Source organism: Tachyglossus aculeatus, chromosome 4 (genome assembly GCF_015852505.1).
Source record: "Tachyglossus aculeatus isolate mTacAcu1 chromosome 4, mTacAcu1.pri, whole genome shotgun sequence".
NCBI lineage: Eukaryota > Metazoa > Chordata > Mammalia > Monotremata > Tachyglossidae > Tachyglossus > Tachyglossus aculeatus.
This window is the reverse complement of record NC_052069.1, coordinates 10115123-10138577: the sequence shown is the minus strand read 5'-3', so window position 1 is coordinate 10138577 and position 23455 is coordinate 10115123. Positions and strand designations below refer to the sequence as shown.

At 45.5% G+C, this 23455-nt stretch overlaps 1 protein-coding gene across 1 annotated transcript in view; it reads right to left on the bottom strand.

Moving 5' to 3' along the window:
* EVC2 (EvC ciliary complex subunit 2) overlaps positions 1-23455 on the bottom strand; it is a 217041-nt gene that overhangs the window by 118367 nt on the left and 75219 nt on the right. The window contains exon 9 of the mRNA XM_038744853.1: positions 19253-19401. Coding sequence (XP_038600781.1) covers positions 19253-19401 — 149 coding nt within the window. The remainder of the gene's footprint in view (positions 1-19252; positions 19402-23455) is intronic.

Here is a 23455-nt window from a genome sequence, read left to right as displayed (position 1 = left end):
GGCCCTGCTGAGAGCTCACCTCCTCCAGGAGGCCTTCCCACACTGAGCCCCTTCCTTCCTCTCCCCCTCGTCTCCCTCTCCATCCGCCCCATCTTATCTCCTTCCCTTCCCCACTGCACCTGTATATATGTATATATGTTTATACATATTTGTTACTCTATTTTACTTGTACATATCTTTTCTATTTATTTTATTTTGTTAGTATGTTTGGTTTTGTTCTCTGTCTCCCCCTTTTAGACTGTGAGCCCACTGTTGGGTAGGGACTGTCTCTATATGTTGCCAACCTGTACTTCCCAAGCGCTTAGTACAGTGCTCTGCACACAGTAAGCGCTCAATAAATATGATTGATGATGGACAGTTTAAAAGCCAAAGGTGAGGAGTTTTTGTTTGATGCGGAGGTGGACGGGCAACCACTGGAGATTCCTGAGGAGCGGGAAACTATGGGGAAACCACTGATTGAGTCCCTCAGGCTCAATGGTATTTGTTGAGCGCTTACTATGCGTAAAGCACTGTTCTAAGCACAGTGGGTATACAAGGGGATCAGGTCGTCCCACGTGGGGCTCACAGTCTTAATCCCCATTTTCTAGATGAGGGAACTGAGGCCCAGGGAAGTTAAGTGACTTCCCCAAAATCACACAGTTGACAATTGGCAGAGTCGGGATTTGAACCATGACCTCTGACTCCAAAGCCCGTGTTCTTTCCACTGAGCCACACTGCTTCTCACCATCAAAGGTATTTTTCACTCAATCTTCTTGCCCCCTCCTACCTCACCTTGCTGCTCTCCTACTACAATCCAGGCCTCAGGCTTTGCTCCTTTAATGACAAGCTTCTCACCATACTTCGATCCCGTCTTTCTCACTGCCGACCTCTTGCCTATACATTCAATCGTATTTATTGAGCACTTACCGTGTGCAGAGCGCTGTACAAAGCACGTAACACTGTACTATGTCCTGCCTCTGTCCTGGAATGCCCTCCCTCCTCATATCCACCAGGCAATGACTCTCCCCCTTTTCAAAGCCTTATTGAAAGCCCATCGCCTCCAAGAGGCCTTCCCTGATTTAGCCCTCCTTTCCACTTCTCCCACTCCCGTCTGCGTTCGCCTGACTTGCTCCCTTTTTCCATCCCCTCCTCCTAGCTCCAAAGCACTTCTATCCATATCTCCCATTTCATTTATTTATATTAATGTCTGTCTCCCCATCTAGAATGAAAGCTTGCCAAGGGCCCATCCTACTGTTCAACTGTACTCTCCCAATCGCTTAGTACAGTGCTCTGCAGATAGTAAGCACTCAATAAGTATGACTGACCAGCTGACTGACTACTGTGGGCAGAGCACTGTACTAAGCGCTTGGGAGAGTACCATACAACAGAGTTGGCAGACACGTGCCTGCCCACAATAAGCTTCCAGTCTAGAGGACTGTAACCATCTGAGGTTCAACTCCATTCAAATGATTAAAAAGACACATTTTTTCTACTTCTGCAATTTTTTATGGGTTTGTTAAATGCTTAGTATGTGTCAAGTGCTGTACTAAGTGCTTGGAGTGTTTATCAGGATGGACACAGTCCCTGTCCCACAAGGGGCTCACAGCCTAAACTGGAGCTCTGCATTAACTTCCTTAAGTAAAGCACAAAAGAAATTCAGGCAGGTGTGTACTTCTTTTATGGCTATTTGTTAAGTGCTTACTATGTGCCAGGCCCTGTACTAAGTGCTGGGGTGGGACACAGTCCCTGTTCCACTTGGGGTTCACGGACTTAATCACCATTTTACAGATGAGAAAACTGAGGCACAGAAAAGTGGAGTGACTTGTCCAAGGTCACAGCAGACAAGTGGCAGAGCCAGGATTAGAACCCAGAAACTTCTGCTTCCCAAGCCCAGGCTCTTTCTATTAGCTCAACCTGTCTCTCGCTTAGAAAAGCACTTGTAAGAAACTGATTACACTCATTATTAAAGTGAAATTGCCTTGTGGGCAGGGAATGTGCCATAATAATAACAATAATAATAATGAAAAATCAATCAGCAGTATTTATCAAGCATTTACTATGTGTAGACCACTGTAGTAAGCTCTTGGGGCCGTATTATACAATACGGTTGGTCGACGTGATTCCTCCACTAGACAGACTTTACCACTGAGTGATGGCATCTTGAAGGAGACGTGATTTGAGGAGGGCTATAAAGGTGGGGCAAGTCAAGGGCTCAAGAGCCCGGGCTTGGGAGTCAGAGGTTGTGGGTTCTAATCTTGGCTGCGCCACTTCTCTGCTGTGTGATCTTGGCCAAGCCACTTAACTTCTCTGTGCCTCAATGATCTCCTCTGTAAAAGAGTGTGAGCCTCATGTGGGACAGGGACTGTGTCCAACATGATTACCTTGTATAATAATAATAATAATAATGACAGCATTTGTTAAGCACTTACTATGTGCAAAGCACTGGTCAAAGCGCTGGGGGGATACAAGGTGATCAGGTTGTCCCACGGGGGGATCACAGTCTTAATCCCCATTTTAGAGGTGAGGTAACTGAGGCTCAGAGAAGTTAAGTGACTTGCCCAAGGTCACACAGCAGACAGTTAGCGGAGCTGGAATTTGGACCCATGACCCTTGACTCCAAAGCCCGTGCTCTTTCCACTGAGCCACGCTGCTTCTTAAAATAATAATGATGGTATTTATTGAGCACTTACTATGTGCCAAGTACTGTTCTACATGCTGGGGTAGATACAAGGTAATCAGGTTGCTTATTCATTCATTCAATCATATTTATTGAGCGCTTACTGTATACAGAGAACATTACTAAGGGCTTGGAAAGTACAATTCCCCTTCTGTTCTCTATCTACACTCACTCCCTTGGGGAACTCATTCACTCCCACGGCTTCAACTATCATCTGTACACTGATGACACCCAGATCTACATCTCTGCCCCTGCTCTCTCTCCCTCCCTCCCTCCAGGCTCGTGTCTCCTCCTGCCTTCAGGACATCTCCATCTGGATGTCTGCCCGCCAACTAAAACTCAACATGTCCAAGACTGAGCTCCTTATCTTCCCTCCCAAACCCTGCCCTCTCCCTGACTTTCCTGCCACTGTAGACGGCACTACCATCCTTCCCGTCTCACAAGCCCACAACTTTGGTGTCATTCTCAACTCCGCTCTCTCTTATCCATCCCACACATCCAATCCGTCACCAAAACCTGCCGGTCTCACTCCCACAACATTGCCAAGATCTGCCCTTTCCTCTCCATCCAAAGCTAGAGAAGCAGCGTGGCTCAGTGGAAAGAGCAGGGGCTTTGGACTCAGAAGTCATGGGTTCGAATCCCAGCTCCGCTAATTGGCAGCTGTGTGACTTTGGGCAAGTCACTTAACTTCTCTGGGCCTCACTTACCTCATCTGTAAAATGGGGATGAAGACTGTGAGCCCCCCCGTGGGACAACCTGATCACCTTGTAACCTCCCCAGTGCTTAGAACAGTGCTTTGCACATAGTAAGCGCTTAATAAATGCCATCATTATTATTATTATTATCCACACCGCTACCTTGCTGGTTCAATCTCTCATTTTATCACGACTGGATTACTGTATCAGCCTCCTCTCCGATCTCCCATCCTCCTGTCTCTCCCCGCTTCAGTCCATACTTCACTCTGCTGCCCGGATTATCTTTCTACAGAAACGTTCTGGGCATGTCACTCCCCTCTTCAAAAATCTCCAGTGGCCCCCTGTCAACCTATGAATCAAGCAAAAACTCCTCAGTCTCGGCTTCAAGGCTGTCCATCCCCTGGCCCCCTCCTACCTCACCTCCCTTCTCTCCTTCTACTGCCCAGCCCGCACCCTCCGCTCCTCCACCACTAATCTCCTCACCGTACCTCATTCTCGCCTGTCCCGCCGTCGACCCCGGGCCCACGTCCTCCCCCGGGCCTGGAATGTCCTCCCTCTGCCCATCCACCAAACTAGCTCTCTTCCTCCCTTCAAAGTCCTACTGAGAGCTCACCTCCTCCAGAAGGCCTTCCCAGATTGAACCCCCACCTTTTTTTCCCTCTCCTCCTCCTGCTCCCCTCCCCATCATCCCCACTCCTTCCCTCTGCCCTACCTCCTTCCCCTCCCCACAGCACTTGTGCATATTTGTACATACTTATTACTCTATTTTATTTGTACATATTTACTATATTTATTTTCTTAATGATATGTATATAGCTATAACTCTATTTATTCTGATGGTATTGACATCTGTCTACTTGTTTTGTTTTGTTGTCTGTCTCCCCCTTCTAGACTGCGAGCCCGTTGTTGGATAGGGACCGTCTCTATATGTCGCCGATTTGTACTTCCCAATCGCTCAGTACAGTGCGTTGCACACAGTAAGCGCTCAATAAACACGACTGAATGAATGAATGAATACAATTCAGGAACAAATACAGACAATCCCTGCCCACATCGGGCTCACAATCTAGAAGGGGGGGGGGGGGGGGCGGGTGTCCCACATGGGGCTCACGGTCTTAATCCCCATTTTACAGATGAGGTCACTGAGGCCCAGAGAATTTAAGTGGCTTGCCTAAGGCCACACAGCAGACAAGTGGCGGACCCAGCATTAGAACCCACATCCTCTGATTCCCAAGCCCGTGTTCTTTCCCCTAAGCCACACTGTAAGCACTTCACAAAGACCACAATTATCATTATCATTATTATTATTATTACAGTGCTCGCCGCACAAGAGCTCGATAAAGATCACTGATTGGTAATAACTAAAAATTTTGCTGTACGTCTGATAGATGTAGATTTGATTCTTGTAGGTGGTGATGAGATGTGTCTGACATTAAGTACAGGTAAAATCTACCTGGAGAATTGGGGTGGTTTTGGAAGGGAAGAGGAGGATGCATGGAGAAAAACCCTGAAGTGGAAAAAATGTAAGATTATGGAAAATGATCCCGAAGGAATGGGCTGCAGTTGGAGAGAAAATGGATTTGTTTGAGGAAAAAAGAGTAGCATCATGGACTAGTGGAAAGAACACAGGCCCGGGAGTCAGAAGGCCCTGGGTTCTATTCCCGCCTTTATCGCTTGTCTGCTGTGTGCCCTGGGACAAATCACTTCACTTCTCTGTGCCTCAGTTCCCTCATCTGCAAAATGGGGAGTCAATGCCTGTTCTCACTCCTCCTTTGACGCTTAGTACAGTCCTTGGCACATAAGCAAGTGTTTAACAAATATCAGTAGTATTTTTACTATTACTTTATTGAAAAAAGAGGGGGAGAAAGTGCCTAATAAATACCACTGACAGTTTGATGGCATTGATTTTTCTTGGTATTAGTAGCAATAAAATGTATTGCCCCTGAAACTACAGAGACTTCCTACTGAGGTCAATTAGAGGGAGACAGACATTTATTTTTATTAATGTCTGTCTCCCCCTCGAGACTGGAAGCTCGTTGTGGGCAAGGAACTTGTCTTCCAAATCTGTTATGTTGTACTCTCCCTAGTGCTTAGTACAGTGCTTTGCACACACTAAGCCCTCAATAAATACCATTGATTGATTGATTGATTAAGGACCAATATCAATCAATCAATCGTATTTATTGAGCACTTACTGTGTGCAGAGCACTGTACTAAGTGCTTGGGAAGTACAATTTGGCAACATATAGAGACAGTCCCTACCCTCACTTGCCCAAATCCTGGGTGCCACTCATTCATTCATTCATTCATTCAATCGTATTTATTGAGCGCTTACTGTGTGCAGAGCACTGTACTAAGCGCTTGGGAAGTACAAGTTGGCAACATCTAGAGACGGTCCCTACCCAACAGCGGGCTCACAGTCTAGAAGGGGGAGACAGACAACAAAACAAAACATATTAACAAAATAAAATAGAATATGTACAAATAAAATAGAGTAATAAATACGTACAAGCATATATACATATATACAGGTGCTGTGGGGACGGGAAGGAGGTAAGGCGGGGGGGATGAATTTGTATTTATTGAGCACTTATTGTGTGCAGAGCACTGTACTAAGCACCAGAAATCTATGCATGAACCACCTTATAGGCCCACTTTATTTCATGTGCAAATATAATCCACTTTCTATCACTTGTTTCAGAAATGGGTTTTTTTTAGAATAAGAGCATTATTCTCACAGGTAAGCTGAAAAGCCTGATGTCCCGAACAGCAGCTGGTCCATCAATAAGCAAGGGGCAACGCAAAGCAAAAAAATCCATTCGGGATGAAAAATACACCCTCGATTTGTGCATCTACAGTGACACCATCAGGACTCTCCTTGGCACCAAAGGGAATATTGATGCAAAAATGGAAACTTATTTTCTCACCTACAATTCCCAATTCCTTCTCTGTCACTGGTAGAAAGTCCGTTTTACTGGGTGAAAAGGCCCGAGAGCCCCCACTTTAAGGCCCCCACCTCATATTGGGCGGTGGTGGCGAAAATCAATTCATCAGTAAATCATATTTAGTGAAGGCTTACTGAGTGCAGAACACTGTACTAAGAGCTTGGAAGAGTACAATATAAAAGAGTAGGTCAACATGATTCCTGTATACCAGGAGTTTATAGTCTAGAGGGTGAGACAGACATGACTACAGATTTCAGATATAATAATAATTACAGCATTTGTTAAGTGCTTACTATGTACCAGGCACTGCATTAAGCCCTGGGGTGAATATAAGCATATCAGGTTGGACACAGTCCCTGTCCCACATGGGGCTCGCAGTCTTCATCCCATTTTACAGTTGAGGTTACTGAGGCTATGAAAAGTGAAGTTATTATGATGATGATGACGATAATCAATCAATCATATTTATTGAGCGCTTACTGTGTGCACAGCCTGTACTAAGCGCTTGGGAAGTACAAGTCGGCAACACACAGAGACAGTCCCTACTCAACAGCAGGCTCACAGTCTAGAAGGGGGAGACAGAGAACAAAACCAAACATACTAACAAAATAAAATAAATAGAATAGATATGTACAAGATAAATAAATAAATAAGTAAATAAAGAGTAATAAATATGTACAAACATATATACATATATACAGGTGCTGTGGGGAAGGGAAGGAGGTAAGATGGGGGGATGGAGGGGGGGCAAGGGGGAGAGGAAGGAAGGGTCATCATCATCATAATAATAATAATGGCATTTATTACGTGCTTACTATGTGCAAAGCACTGTTCTAAGGGCTGGGGAGGTTACAAGGTGATCAGGTTGTCCCACGGGGGGCTCACAGTCTTCATCCCCATTTTACAGATGTGGGAACTGAGGCCCAGAGAAGTGAAGTGACTTGCCCAAAGTCACACAGCTGACAGTTGGCGGAGCCGAGATTTGAACCCACGACCTCTGGCTCCAAAGCCCGGGCTCTTTCCACTGAGCCATGCTGCTTCTCTGATGGTATTTGTTAAGCGCTTACTATGTACCAAGCATTGTTCTAACTGCTGGGGTAGATACAAGGTATTGACTTGCCCAAGGTCACACAGCAAGCAAGTCGTAGAGGTGGGATTAGAACCCAGGTCTTACTGACTCCTGGGCCCAGAGTCTAGCCACTAAGCCACACTGCTTCCCCAGTGTATACACATGCTATGGGGCAAAAAGTGGGATGGGGTGAAAATTAGAAAAGTTCTCAGCCTGGAGCAAAGGCTGTGCTTGAGAGGGGAATGAGGACCCCAGATCGGGAGATCCAAGGGCTCTGGAGTAAAGGAGGAATTATCCATTCGATTATATTTATTGAGCACTTGCTGTGTGCAAAGCACTGTACTAAGCGCTTAATTAGAGGTCTCCCTGGAGAAAGATTCTAGTCTGGGGGATCAAACGTACTTCTAATTCATTCATTCAATCGTATTTAGTGAGCGCTTACTGTGTGCCGAGCACTGTAATAATATAATGATGGCATTTATTAAGCACTTACTATGTGCAAAGCAGTGTTCTAAGCGCTGGGGAGTTTACAAGGTGATCAGGTTGTCCCACGTGGGGCTCACAGTCTTAATCCCCATTTTACAGATGAGGTAACTGAGGCACAGAGAAGTGAAGTGACTTGCCCAAAGGCACCCAGCTGACAAGTGGCGGAGCCGGGATTTGAACCGATGACCTCTGGCTCCAAAGCCCGGGCTCTTGCCACTGAGCCACGCTGTACTAAGCGTTTGGGAAGTACAAGTTGTAACAGATAGAGACGGTCCCCACCCAACAATGGGCTCACAGTCTAGAAGGGGGAGACGAAAAATGAGGACCCCATATCGGGGGATCATTCATTCATTCAGTCGTATTTATTGAGCGCTTACTGTGTGCAGAGCACTGTACTATGTGCTTGGGAAGTCCAAGTTGGCAACATATAGAGACGGTCCCTACCCAACAACGGGCTCACAGTCTAGAAGGGGGAGACAGACAACAAAACAAAACATATTAACAAAATAAAATAAATAGAATAAATATGTACAAATAAAATAAATAGAGTAATAAATACATACAAACATATATACATATATACAGTGCTCTTTCCACTAGGCCATGCTACGTCTCTTGGTTTTGGCGTGTTCTGTGTGGAAACAGTGGGACCCTAATGGAAAGAGCATTTTCATTCATTCACTCATTCAATCGTATTTATTATTAATAATAATAATAATAATAATTCTCCCAAGCGCTTAGTATAGTGCTTTGCACGCAGTAAGCGCTCAATCAATACGGTCGAATGAATGAATGAATACATCCAAGGGCATAAGTGATGTAAAACCGCAGAGGGAATGCACTGCAGAAAGGAGGGCAAAGAGGGGAAATGAAGGGTTGGTGAGTAGCAGCATGGCCTAATGGAAAGAGCCTGGACTTAAGTATCATAGGACATGGGTTCTAATCCTGGTTCTGCCACTTGTCTGCTGTGTGACCTTGGGCTAGTCACTTCACTTCTCTGGGCCTCAGTTATCTCATCTACAAAATGGGGGCTAAATCCAACTCCCTCCTATCAAGATGGTGAGCCCTATATGGGACAGGGTCTGTGTCCAACCTGATCGTCTTATATCTACGCCAGTGATCAGAACAGTGCTTGGCACATAGCAAGCACTTAACAAATAACTTATCATTATTATTAGTTGGAGATGGCCTCTTGGAGGAGATGTATTTCAGGAGGGCTTTGAAGATTGGGAGGATGGCGGATTCTAGGATAAGAAGGGGGTGGGAGTTCCAGGATAGAGGCAATAATAATAATAATAATAATAATAATAATAATTGTGGTATTTGTTAAGCACTTATTCTGTGCCAGGCACAGAATATATACAGAATATACACAGAATATACACTATACTAAGCACCAGGGTGGATACAAGCAAATCAGGCTGGACACAGTCCCTGTCCCACATAATAATAAAATAATAATAATAATAATAATAATAATAATAATAATAATAATAATGGCATTTGTTAAGCGCTATGTGCAAAACACTGTTCTAAGTGCTGGGGGGCTACAAGGTGATCAGGTTGTCCCGCGCAGGGCTAACAGTCATCATCCCATAATAATGGCATTTATTAAGCACTTACTATGTGCAAAGCACGTAAGCGCTGGGGAGGTTACAAGGTGATCAGGTTGTCCCACGGGGGGCTCACAGTCTTAATCCCCATTTTACAGATGAGGTAACTGAGGCACAGACAAGTTAAGTGACTTGCCCAAAGTCACACAGCTGACAATTGGCACAGCCGGGATTTGAACCCATGACCTCTGACTCCAGAGCCCGTGCTCTTTCCATTGAGCCACGCTGCTTCTCATGGGGTTCACGGTCTCGTTTCCCATTTTACAGATGAGGTAAATGAGGCACAGAGAAGTGATTTGCCCAAGATAACACAGGAGACACGTGGCGGATCCAGGATTAGAACCCACGACCTTCTGACGCCCAGGCCAGTGCTCTATCCACTATATCACAAAGGGTTGGGGGTGAGAAAGATGCGATCGAGGTAGAGGAGCTAAATGCGCAGACTGGATTGAAGTACGAGAGCAGTGGATTTAGGATTAGAACCCAGGTCTTTCTGCCACCCAGGCTCGGGCTCTATCCACTAGGCCATGCTGCTTACCGGCTCTAACCCTGACTCTGCCACTTGTCTGCTATGTGGCCTTGGGCAAGCCTTCTCTGTGCCTCAGTTCCCTCATCTGTAAAGTGGGGATTACGACTGTGAGCCCCATGTGGGACAGAGACTGTGTCTAACCCAATTTGCTTGTACCCACCTCAGCGCTTAGTACAGTGACTGGTACAAAGTAAGCGCTTAACAAACACCATTGCGAAGACTGGACACGCATTAAATCAATCAGTGGTAATAATAATGATGGTGTTTGTTAAGCGCTTACTATGTGCACAGCACTATTCTAAGCGCTGGGGAGGTTACAAGGTGAACGGGTTGTCCCACAGGGGGCTCACAGTTTTCATCCCCATTTCACAGATGAGGTAACTGAGGCCCAGAGAAGTGAAGCGACTTGCCCAAAGCCACACAGCTGACGGCGGAGCTGGGATAATAATAATAATAATAATAATAATAATGATGGCATTTGTTAAGCGCTTACTATGTGCAAAGCACTGTTCTAAGCACTGGGGAGGTTACAAGGTGATCAGGTTGCCCCACAGAGGGCTTACAGTCTTTATTCCCATTTTACAGATGAGGTAACTGAGGCCCAGAGAAGTGAAGTGACTTGCCCAAAGTCACACAGCTGACAGTTGGCAGAGCCGGGATTTGAACCCATGACCTCTGACTCCAAAGCCCGTGTTCTTTCCACTGAGCCACGCTGCTTCCCTTACTTAGTGGTACTTAATGGTACTTAGTAAGTGCTTACTGTGTGCAGAGTACTTTATTAAGCACCTGTACAATACAACAGAGTCAGTAAGCGCTCAATAAATATGATTGATTGATGATCCCTATAGACACAGAAAGTTGACAGCCAGGGTAGAAATCCTTAGATAATGATAATAATAATACTAATAATGGGAATTTGCTAAGCACTTATTGAGAGCCAAGCCCTGTACTAAGTGCTGGGGTAGATACAAGATAATCAGTTTTGATCTATTCCCATGTGAGACTCCCAGTATAAGAGACAGAAGGATTTAATCCCCATTTTACAGATAGTGTATCTGTAAACATCTGGAACATGGCTCTCCTGTAGCGTAGCTGTAACACCGCTATCTGTAACATCACTAAAAGTATCTGAAACATCACTTAAATCCTCCCCTTCCTTTCCATCCAAACTGCTACCACATTAATTCATTCCTTCTAGGCTGTGAGCCCACTGTTGGGTAGGGACCGCCTCTATATGTTGCCAACTTGGACTTCCCAAGCGCTTAGTACAGTGCTCTGCACACAGTAAGCGCTCAATAAATACGACTGAATGAATGAATGAATTCAATTGCATTATCGAGCACTTACTGTGTGCAGAGCACACAGCTTGGAAAGCGCTTGGAAAGTACAATTCGGCAACAAATCCAAGCACTTATCCTATCCTGCCTTGATTACCGCATCAGCCTCCTTGCTGACCTCCCAGCCTCTTGTCTCTCCCCACTCCAGTCCATACTTCACTCCTCTGCCTGGATCATTTTCCTTCAAAAACGTTCAGACCACGTTTACCCGTTACTCAAGAAACTTCAGTGGTTATCCATCCACCTCAGCATCAAACAGAAACTCCTCACCACTGGCTTTAAAGCCATCCCTCTTGTCTCTCCCCACTCCAGTCCATACTTCACTCCTTTGCCTGGATCATTTTCCTTCAAAAACGTTCAGACCATGTTTACCCGTTACTCAAGAAACTCCAGTGGTTATCCATCCACCTCAGCATCGAACAGAAACTCCTCACCACTGGCTTTAAAGCCATCCCTCACCTCGCCCCCTCCTACCTCCCTTCACTACTCTCTTAGGACAACCCAGGCCACGTACTTTGTTCCTCTAATGCTAACCGTCTCATTGAACCTCAATCTCATCGATCTCGCCACCGACCTCTCACCCATCCCCTACCTCTGGCCTTGAATGCCCTCTCTCCTCATAGCAGATGGGTAATTGCCCTCCTCCACTTCAAAGCCTTACTGAAGGCCCATCTCCTCCAAGAAGCCTTCCCTAAGTCTTCCTCTCCTCTTCTCCTACTCCCATCTGCACCACTCTTACTTGCTCCTTCATTCATCCTCTCTCCCATCCCCACAACACATATGTAATAATAATAATAATAATGGCATTTGTTAAGCGCTTACTATGTGCAAAGCACTGTTCTAAGTGCTGGGGGGATACAAGGTGATCAGGTTGTCCCATGTGGGGCTCACAGTCTTAACCCTCATTTTACAGATGAGGTAACTGAGGCTCAGAGAAGTTAAGTGACTTGCCCAAGGTCACACAGCAGACGTGGCGGAGCCGGGATTGCCTACTATGTATTGCCTACTGAGAGCTCACCTCCTCCAGAAGGCCTTCCCAGACTGAGCCCCCTCCTTTCTCTCCCCCTTCTCCCCATCCCCATCCCCCCGCCTTACCTCCGTCCCCTCCCCACAGCACCTGTATATATGTATATATGTTTGTATGTATTTATTACTCTATTTATTTATGTATTTTACTTGTACATATTTATTCTATTTATTTTATTTGGTGTATATGTTTTGTCTGTCTCCCCCTTCTAGACTGTGAGACCGCTGTTGGGTAGGGACCGTCTCTATATGTTGCCAACTTGTACTTCCCAAGCACTTAGTACAGTGCTCTACACACAGTAAACACTCAATAAATATGATTGAATGAATATGTATATATCTGTTATTTATTTATTCATTTATTTATCTATTTATTTAATAATAATAAAAATGTTGGTATTTGTAAAGCGCTTACTATGTGCCAAGAACTGTTCTAAGCACTGGGGTAGATGCAAAGTCGTCAGGTTGTCCCACATGGGGCTCACAGTCTTAATCCCCATTTTACAGATGAGGGAACTGAGGCCCAGAGAAGTGAGGCCCCAAGTCACACAGCTGACAAGTGGCGGAGCCGGGATTAGAACCCACGACCTCTGACTCCCAAGCCCGGGCTCTTTCCATTAAGCCACGCTGCTTCTCTCTCAATTTAATTATTTAATCAATTTAAATTAATGTCTGTCTCCCCCTCTAGGCTGTGAACTCACTGTGGGCAGGAATGTGTCTGTTTGTTGTTATACTGTCCTCTCCCTAGTGCCTAGTATAGTGCTTTGCACACAGAAAGCACTCAATAAATATTATTGAATGAATGAATGAATATATGATTGAAGGGGAGAGAGAAGGAGGGGAGAGAGAAGAGAGAAGAGAAGAAACAAGAGAGGAGATCCCAAATGGCTGAAAGAAGTACATGGGTGGTAAACTACGTTTTGCGAGAAGAATGAGCCACAGCAGTTGATACAAACAGCTGGTGGACGGACAGCTGAAATTGGGAAACCGAAATCAATCAATCAATCAATCGTATTTATTGAGCGCTTACTATGTGCAGAGCACTGTACTAAGCGCTTGGGAAGTACAAATTGGCATCACATAGAGACAGTCCCTACCCAACAGTGGGCTCACAGTCTAAAAGGGGGAGACAGAGAACAGAACCAAACATACCAACAAAATAAAATAAGTAGGATAGAAATGTACAAGCAAAATAAATAAATAAATAGAGTAATAAATATGTACAACCATATATACATATATACAGGTGCTGTGGGGAAGGGAAGGAGGTAAGACGGGGGGATGGAGAGGGGGACGAGGGAGAGAGGAAAGAAGGGGCTCAGTCTGGGAAGGCCTCCTGGAGGAGGTGAGCTCTCAGCAGGGCCTTGAAGGGAGGAAGAGAGCTAGCTTGGCGGATGGGCAGAGGGAGGGCATTCCAGGCCCGGGGGAGGACGTGGGCCGGGGGTCGATGGCGGGACAGGCGAGAGCGAGGTACAGTGAGGAAAGCCAGGAGGGCAGAGGGAGCAGTAAAATAAAGCTTCGGAGATTGTTGCCTCCAGGCTGAAAACAAGGAATGGATGGCCACCGGAAGGCAAGGACAGGCCCTCCTTCCCCTCCCGCCCCACGGCCATCGAGAAGGGAATGGTAGGGAATGAGACACAAAGAAGCCGAAGAGAAAACAGAGCCAGTCACCGTAATCATTAAACATGACAGGACAACACAACAAAGGACCGCGAAAAGGCCTCCGCGGATTCAGTCACCACAAATGTTCACAGGCGAATTTCCACCATCACTGGCACAGGCATCAAATACAAAGGGGAACTATATAAAGGAACCATGTTTAGAGGGCTGAGTGGAGAAAAGGCAATCTCCTGGAAAAGACAATCTTGTCTGTCCTACAAAAGCGTCTTTTTCAACAGCATGCTTTTGGGTGGTCACCTGTCAGACCTCAATGTTAAACAACGTACAGGAGTAAGTGCTATCTGTCTCAGGGATTTTTTCCTGGGCTGCTCACGGCAGATGAGATAAAACAGAACTTTCCAAAAAATCCTTGGGTAGAATATTTGCACTGTTTAAGGCAAGGGTTTGTTTCCCCTGGACAGATCTTATGGGAAGCAGCGTGGCCCAGTGGAAAGAGCACGGGCCTGGGAATCAGAAGGAACCCGGTTCTAATTATTCATTCATTCATTCAATCGCATTTATTGAGCACTTACTGTGTGCAGAGCATTGTACTAAGCGCTTGGAAATTACAATTCAGCAACAAAGACAATCCCTGCCCACAGCGGGCTCACAGTCTAGGTGGGGGGAGACAGACGTTAAAACAAGTAAACAGGCATCGATGCCATCAATATAAGTAGAATTATAGCTATATATATATATATATATAATAATGATAGCATTTATTAAGTGCTTACTATGTGCAAACCACTGTTCTAAGCACTAGGGAGGTTACAAGGTCATCAGGTTGTCCCACGGGGGGCTCACAGTCTTCATCCCCATTTTACAGATGAAGTAACTGAGGCCCAGAGAAGTGAAGTGACCTGCCCAAAGTCACACAGCTGACAAGTGGATTTGAACCCATGACTTCTGACTCCAAAGCCTGAGCTCTTTCCACTGAGCCACACTGCTTCTCAAAACAAGTAAACAGACATTAATATAAAGAAAGGGAATTATAGATACGTACACAGATACACAAGTGCTGTGTAATCCCGGCTCCGCCAAGGCTGTATGACCTTGGGCAAGTCACTTCATTTCTCTGTGCCTCAGTTACCTCCTCTGTAAAATGGGGTGAAGACTGTGAGCCCCACGTGGGACAGGGACTGTGTCCAACCTGATTATCTGGTATCTACCCCAGTGCTTATAATACCACTTGACACAGTAAATGCTTACCAAATGCAACGAAAAAACTGTTTTTGTTTTTTCTAATGGCCAGAGATCTTCATTTAACATTATGCAGGAGATACAAACATCAGGGGGTTCCCAGAAGACAAGCAATTATTTGACCGGATGCCAGAGTGAACATCTGCTGGATAAGAATTCCACGCTGCTTCCGCCCCAGGGATTCACAAAAATAAAGAGCAGAGAAGACGTAAGCAGGAGTTTCTGGAAGCAAGAGTTTATCAAGGTCGGTAGTGCAACACCCCGGTGTCAACAGCGCAGTTCAGGCCATCGGGCTGGAACAATTCTGTGATTGGATATGGAAATGGCGAGGGACGGAAAAATCAGAGTCATGGGAGTTCATCAATTGAGCTGAAATTGGTCTTCTGTCATCCGGACAGAAAGCAATCAGGAGTAAATGTATGTCCGAAGTGAAAATCTTAGATGCATGCCTGCTCTAAAAGGAGATCCATATTTCACCATAACTGTGTCCGTTTCAGTAAACAAGGGATGCGTTTTGTGAAAGATGGGAGGGAAAGTAGGAGCTACTAGTCAGAAGGACCTGGACTCTAATCCTGCTCTGCCAGTTTTGGTTTTTTTAATAATAATAATGGCATTTATTAAGCGCTTACTATGTGCAAAGCACTGTTCTAAGTGCTGGAGGGATACAAGGTGATGAGGTTGTCCCACGTGGGGCTCACAGTCTTCATCCCCATTTTACAGATGAGGGAACTGAGGCACAGAGAAGTTAAGTGACTTGCCCAAAGTCACACAGCTAAGTGGAGGAGCCGGGATTCGAACCCATGACCTCTGACTCCAAAGCCCAGGCTCTTTCTCACTGAGCCACGCTGCTTCCCCTTATAATATAATAATAATAATAATATATAATAATAATAATAATAATATAATAATAATTTTATAATAATAATAATAATGGCATTTTGTTAAGCGCTTACTATGTGCAGAGCACTGTTCTAAGCGTTGGGGGGATACAAGTTGATCAGGTTGTCCCAAGTGAGGCTCACAGTCTTAATCCCCATTTTACAGATGAGATAAGTGATTTGCCATGGTATTTGTTAAGTGCTTACTAGGTGTCAGGCACTGCACTAAGTGCTGGAGTGGACACAAGCTGGTCAGGCTGGGCATCGTCTCTATCTTACATAGGGTTCACAATCTTAATCACCATTTTTACAGATCATCAATCATATTTATTGAGCGCTTACTATGTGCAGAGCACTGTACTAAGCGCTTGGGAAGTACAAATTGGCAACACAGATGAGGTAACTGAGGCACAGAGAAGTTACGTGACTTGCCCACCTTCAGCTTTGGATAAAACACTGACAGGATTAGGGAACCGATCAATCAGTGAATGGTATTTACTGAGAGATAACTATGTGCAGAGCACTGTACTAAGTGCTTATCTTCTAATAGCCCAAGCCTGTCAGGACCCAAGGCAACCTGGTGTCAGAAGAAGCGGTTTAATGACAATCGTGGTATTTGCTAAGTGTTTACTATGTGCCAAGCAATGTACTACGTACTGGGGGACATGCAAGATAATCAGGTTTATGAGTGTATTCATCACGTGGGTACTGAAACGAAAGTTTCTCCAAGGTGCCAAATGTAACCAATACAGGAAAGCGAGGATGAACGAAGGATCTTGGAGGAAGGGAGAGAGGGAGGAGGAAGGAGGGAAGAAGGGAATTTGTTAAGCACTTACTCTGTGGCAACAACATATACTAAGCACTGGGGCAAGTACAAGATAATCAGGTCAGACACAGTCCCGCATGGAGCTCACGATCTTAGGAGGAGGGAGAAAAGATGCTGAATCTCCGCTTGACAGATTAGGAAACTGAGGCCCAGAAGAGCTAATTGATTCGTCCAAGGTTCCACAGCAGACAGGAGGCAGATGCAGGATTACAACTCAGGTTCTCCAACTCCCAGGCCCGCTACGCCACGGTACTTCCTTTTCAAGGATTTGGGGAAGATCGGAAGAGTCTTCACTGGCATCAACAATGTAACAACTTAAAGGATTTCCCATTTCTCATTTCCCACTCATCTCTCATTTCTCTCTGAAAAGAAGGATCCTGGAAACTCCTCGCGATGGCTTTAAAGCGCTCAATCATCTTGTCCCATCCAACCTCTCCTCGCTGCTCTCCTACTACACACTTGGCTCCTCTAACGCTGACCCACTTACTGTTCATCCATCTTGTCTACTTCGTCACCAACCTCTTGCCCATATCCTGTCTCTCTTCTGCAACGTCCTCCCTCCTCATACCCGATAGACAGTCACTCTCCCCACCTTCAAAGCCCCACTAAAAGCACATCTCTTCCAAGAGGCCTGATTACGCCCTCATTTCCCCCTCTCCCACTCCCTTCTGCGTTGTCCTGCTCTCCACCCTTTCTTCACCGCTTCCCCAGCTCCACATACTTAATAATAATAATAGTAATAATGGCATTTATTAAGCGCTTACTATGTACAAAGCACCGTTCAAAGCACTGGGGAGGTTGCAAGGTGATCAGGTTGTCCCACGGGGGGCTCACAGTCTTCATCCCCATTTTACAGATGAGGTAACTGAGGCCCAGAGAGGTTAAGTGACTTTCCCAAGTCACTCCAAAGTCACACAGCTGACAACTGGCAGAGCCGGGATTTGAACCCATGACCTCTGACTCCAAAGCCCGTGCTCTTTCCACTGAGTCACGCTGCTTCTCACTTTATGTACGAATCCGTAATTTTCTTTTTTGTTAATGTCTGCCCCCCGTTTCTAGACTGTGAGATCGTTGTGGGCAAGGAATATGTGTGTTATAACATACTCTCTCAAGTATATGGGAGGATAGGGAAGCAGGATGCCATGGGCAAGCAACATGGCCTACCGGATAGAGCACGGGCCTGGGCGTCAGAAGGTCAAGGGTTCTAATTCTGGCTCCCCCACTTGTCTGCTGCATGATGCTGGGCAAGTCACTTAACTTCTCTGTGCTTCAGGTCCCCCTTTTGTTAAATGCAGATTAAGACTGTGAGCCCTATGTTCATTCATTCATTCATTCATATTTATTGAGCACTTACTGTGCGCAGAGCACTGTACTAAGCGCTTGGGTAGTACAAGTTGCTAATGTATAGAGACGGTCCCTACCCAACAGCGGGCTCACAGTCTAGAAGGGGGAGACAGACAACAAAACAAAACATGTGGACAGGTGTCAAGTCATCAGAATAAATAGAAATAAAGCTAGATGCACACCATTAACAAAATAAATAGAATAGTAAATATGTACAAGTAAAATATATATATATATATACAAACATATATACAGGTGCTGTGGGGAGGGGAAGGAGGTAGGGCAGGGGGGTGGGGAGTGGGAGAGGAAGAAGGGGGGCTCAGTCTGGGAAGGCCTTCTGGAGGAGGTGAGCTCTCAGTAGGGCTTTGAAGGAAGGAAGAGAGCTAGTTTGGCAGATGCGGGGAGGGAAGGCATTCCAGGGCAGGGGGAGGACTATGTGGGACAGGGACAAATTAATAATAATAATAATAATAATAATAGCATTTATTAAGCGCTTCCTATGTGCAAAGCACTGTTCTAAGTGCTGGGGGGATACAAGGTGATCAGGTTGTCCCACGGGGGGCTCATAGTCAACCCCCATTTTACAGATGAGGTAACTGAGGCCCAGAGAAGTTAAGCGACTTGCCCAAGGTCACACAGCTGACAATTGGCGGAGCCGGGATTTGAACCCACAACCACTGACTCCAAAGCCCGGGCTCTTTCCACTGAGCCACGCTGCTTCTATCTACCCCAGTGCTTAGAACAGTGCCTGGCCCATAGTAAGCACTTAACAAATACCACAGTTATTATTATTATTAAGTGCCTAGTACGGTGCTCTGCACATAGTAAGTGCTCAGTAAATACAACTGATTGATTGACCGCCTGACTGCCAGTTGGTAGAAACTGCAGTAGCCTTTCTACTGTGGCCTGCTAAGCATTGCCTTGCTCAGAGGTTACTTGATAAACACCACACAGACACAAAAACATGTTTCGGGATTCTGAATTCTTACTCTTTCAAGGCTTGGAGCATGTTATCTGCCTCATCAAAAGCAAGGATTTCAAGGATCCGGTCATCGCTGGGGAATTTTTCATGGAGGGCATCAGCGAACGTGAAATGCGAGTATTCCAGGAAGTTTGCCTGAGGGATGCTCTGTTGAGCCTACAAGTGAATTAAGAAATAACGGTGAGCAATGGAACAAGCTGAGTGATTGATCAATTGTATTTATTGAACGCTTACTGTGTGCCCTGGTTTAATTTGCTTCCTTGAGTCATGGGTGTTTCCTAACTGCGTTCTTATTGAATCTCTTTCAGATTCTGTTTTTTATTTCACCGGCAAAAACAACTGGCGGGGAGGTCTGATGTCTATGCTGTCCCATTTCCCTGGTGAGAGAGCAGCTTTGACTATAAAATATTGTTGCATCATGGTATTCAATAAACTGTTTGTGTGCCAAGGACTGTACTAAACATTGGGATAAATACAAGATCATCAATTTCACAACAGCCAGCATTATTTCATTCTTCCGTAATGAGGGACAGAGTAACTTGGACTTGGTGAGGAATAGAGTAACCTGGACTAAGTTCTTGGGAGAATACAACATAACAGAGAAACAGTGTGCCCTCGTGGATGGAGCCAGGGCTTGGGAGTCAGAAGGACCTGGGTTCGAATCTGAGCTCCACCACCTGTCTGCTGTGTGACCTTGAGCAAGTCATTTCATTTCTCTGGGCCTAAGCCTCCTCATCCATAAAATGGGGATTAAGACCGGGAGCCCCAAGTGGGACAGGAACTGTGCCCACCCTGAAGCAGCGTGGCTCAGTGGAAAGAGCCTGGGCTTTGGAGTCAGAGGTCGTGGGTTCAAATCCTGGCTCCGCCAATTGTCAGCTGTGTGACTTTGGGCAAGTTACTTAACTTCTCTGTGCCTCAGTTACTTCATCTGTAAAATGGGGATGAAGACTGTGAGCCCCCCGTGGGACAACCTGATCACCTTGTAGCCTCCCCAGCGCTTAGAACAGTGCTTTGCACATAGTAAGTGCTTAATAAATGCCATTATTATCATTATTATTATTATTAGCTGGTCTGAGGTGGAAAATGAGGCAATGAGCAGTTAAATGATTTGCCCAAGTTCACACGGCAGAAAGAGCCAGAATTACAAACCAGGCTCCCTTTCTTCCAAGCCCTTGCTCTTTCGACTAGGCTACTCTGCTTCTCTACAGCCTTGCCAAAATGGATTATTACTAAAAAATCCCACAAGATGTTGTCCTTTTTTGCCGCCAATCCCTCACCCATACCGTGCCTCTGTCTGGAACTCCCTCCCTCTCCCCTCCCCATCGCCCCGACTTGCCCCCTTTGCTCCACCCCCGACCTCCCCCTGCTCCCCCTGCTATATATGTTTGTACGCATTTATTACTCTATTTATTTTACTTGTACATATCTATTCTATTTTATTTTGTTAATATGTTTTGTTTTGTTCTCTGTCTCCCCCTTCTAGACTGTGAGCCCACTGTTGGGTAGGGACCGTCTCTGTATGTTGCCAACTTGTACTTCCCAAGCGCTTAGTACAGTGCTCTGCACACAGTAAGCGCTCAATAAATACGATTGGTTGATTGACTGCTCCACAGCACTTGTGTATATATGTACATATCTATAATTCTATTTATATTAATGCCAGTTAACTTGTTCTGATGTGTATATCTATAATTCTACTTATTTATATTGATGCTTCTGAAGCCTGTTTACTCATTTTGATATACTTCATGCTGCTGCCCCATACTTCATGTTGCTGCCTGGATTATCTTTGTCCAGAAACGCTCTGGGCATATTACTCCCCTCCTCAAAAATCTCCAGTGGCTACCAATCAATCTGCGCATCAGGCAGAAACTCCTCACCCTGGGCTTCCAGGCTGTCCATCCCCTCGCCCCCTCCTACCTCACCTCCCTTCTCTCCTTCTACTGCCCAGCTCGCACCCTCCGCTCCTCCACCACTAATCTCCTCACCGTACCTCGTTCTCGCCTGTCCCGCCGTCGACCCCCGGCCCACGTCATCCCCCGGGCCTGGAATGCCCTCGTTCCCTCTGCCCATCCGCCAAGCTAGCACTCTTCCTCCCTTCAAGGCCCTGCTGAGAGCTCACCTCCTCCAGGAGGCCTTTCCACACTGAGCCCCTTCCTTCCTCTCCCCATCATCCCCCTCTCCATCCTCCCCACCTTACCTCCTTCCCTTCCCCACAGCACCTGTATATATGTATATATGTTTGTACATATTTATTACTCTATTTATTTATTTATTTTACTTGTACATATCTATTCTATTTTATTTTGTAGTATGTTTGGTTTGTCTCCCCCCTTTTAGACTGTGAGCCCACTGTTGGGTAGGGACTGTCTCTATATGTTGCCAATTTGTACTTCCCAAGTGCTTAGTACAGTGCTCTGCACACAGTAAGCGCTCAATAAATACGACTGATGATGATGATGATGATTTTGATATCTGTCTCCTCCCTTCTAAGACTGTGATCCCCTTCTGGGCTGGGACTGTTAGCTGGGATTGTGGGCTGGGACTTCCTTCCCAGACTGAGCCCCCTTTTTCCTTTCCTCCTCTCCTCCTACCCATCCCCCCTACCCTACCTCCTTCCCCTCCCCACAGCACCTGTACATATGTTTGTACAGATTTATCACTCTATTTATTTTACCTGTATATATTTACTATTCTATTTATTTTGTTAACGATGTGCATCTAGCTTTATTTCTATTTATTTTGATGACTTGACACCTGTCCACGTTTTGTTTTGTTGTCTGTCACCCCCTTCTAGACTGTGAGCTCGCTGTTGGGTAGGGACCGTCTCTATATGTTGCCAACTTGTTCTTCCCAAGCGCTTAGTACAGTGCTCTGTACATAGCAAGTGTTCAATAAATACGATTGAATGAATGAATGGTCTCTCTTTGTTGCTGAACTGTACTTTCCAGGTGCTCAGTCCAATGCTCTGCACACAGTAAGTGCTCAGTAAATACGATGGAATATCCAACAGACACTACCCTCCTCACCTTCAACTAACAATTACTCTCCTCCCCTCTAAAGCCTTAGTGAAGGCTCTTCTCCTCCAAGAGGCCTTCCCTGACTAAGCCCTCCTTTCCTCTTCTCCCTCGCCTTTCTGCGTCACCCTGACTTCCCCTCTTTATTCATTCCCCTTCCCAGCCCCTCAGCCCTTATGTCATAATTGTAATTCATTTATTTCCATTAATGTCTTTCTTCCCCTCTACACTGTAAGCTCAGTGTGGGTAGGGAATGTGTCTGTTTAGTGTTGTATTGTACCCTCCCAAGCGCTCAGTACAGGGCTCTGCACACAGTAAGCTCTTAATAAATACAACTGACTGACTGATTTCAAAGCTTTATTAAAATCAGATCTTCTCCAAGAGGCCTTCTCCGATTAAGCTCTCATTTCCTCTTCCCCCACTGCCTTTTCATTCATTCATTCAATCGTATTTATTGAGCGCTTACTGTGTGCAGAGCACTGTACTAAGCGTTTGGGTTGTACAAGTTGGCAACATATAGAGACGGTCCCTACCCAACAGCGGGCTCACAGTCTAGAAGGGGGAGATAGACAACAAAACAAAACCTATTAACAAAATAACATAAATAGAATAAATATGTACAAGTAAAATAAATAAATAGTAATAAATACGTACAAACATATATGCAGGTGCTGTGGGGAGGGGAAGGAGGTAAGGCGGGGGATGGCACACAGTACTGCACACTGTAAGCGCTCAGTAAATACGACCGAATATCCAACAGACACTACCCTCCTCACATTCAAATAACAATTACTCTCCTCCCCTTTAAAGCCTTAGTGAAGGCTCTTCTCCTCCAAGAGGCCTTCCCTGACTAAGCCCTCCTTTCCTCTTCTCCCTCTCCTTTCTGCGTCATCCTGACTTCCTCCCTTTATTCATTCCCCTTCCCAGCCCCTCAGCCCTTATGTCATAATTGTAATTCATTTATTTCCATTAATGTCTTTCTTCCCCTCTACACTGTAAGCTCGGTGTGGGTAGGGAATGTGTCTGTTTATTGTTGCATTGTACCCTCCCAAGCGCTCAGTATAGTGCTCTGCACACAGTAGGCTCTTAATAAATATGATTGACTGACTGATTTCAAAGCTTTATTAAAATCAGATCTTCTCCAAGAGGCCTTCTCCGATTAAGCTCTCATTTCCTCTCCCCCCAATCTCCCT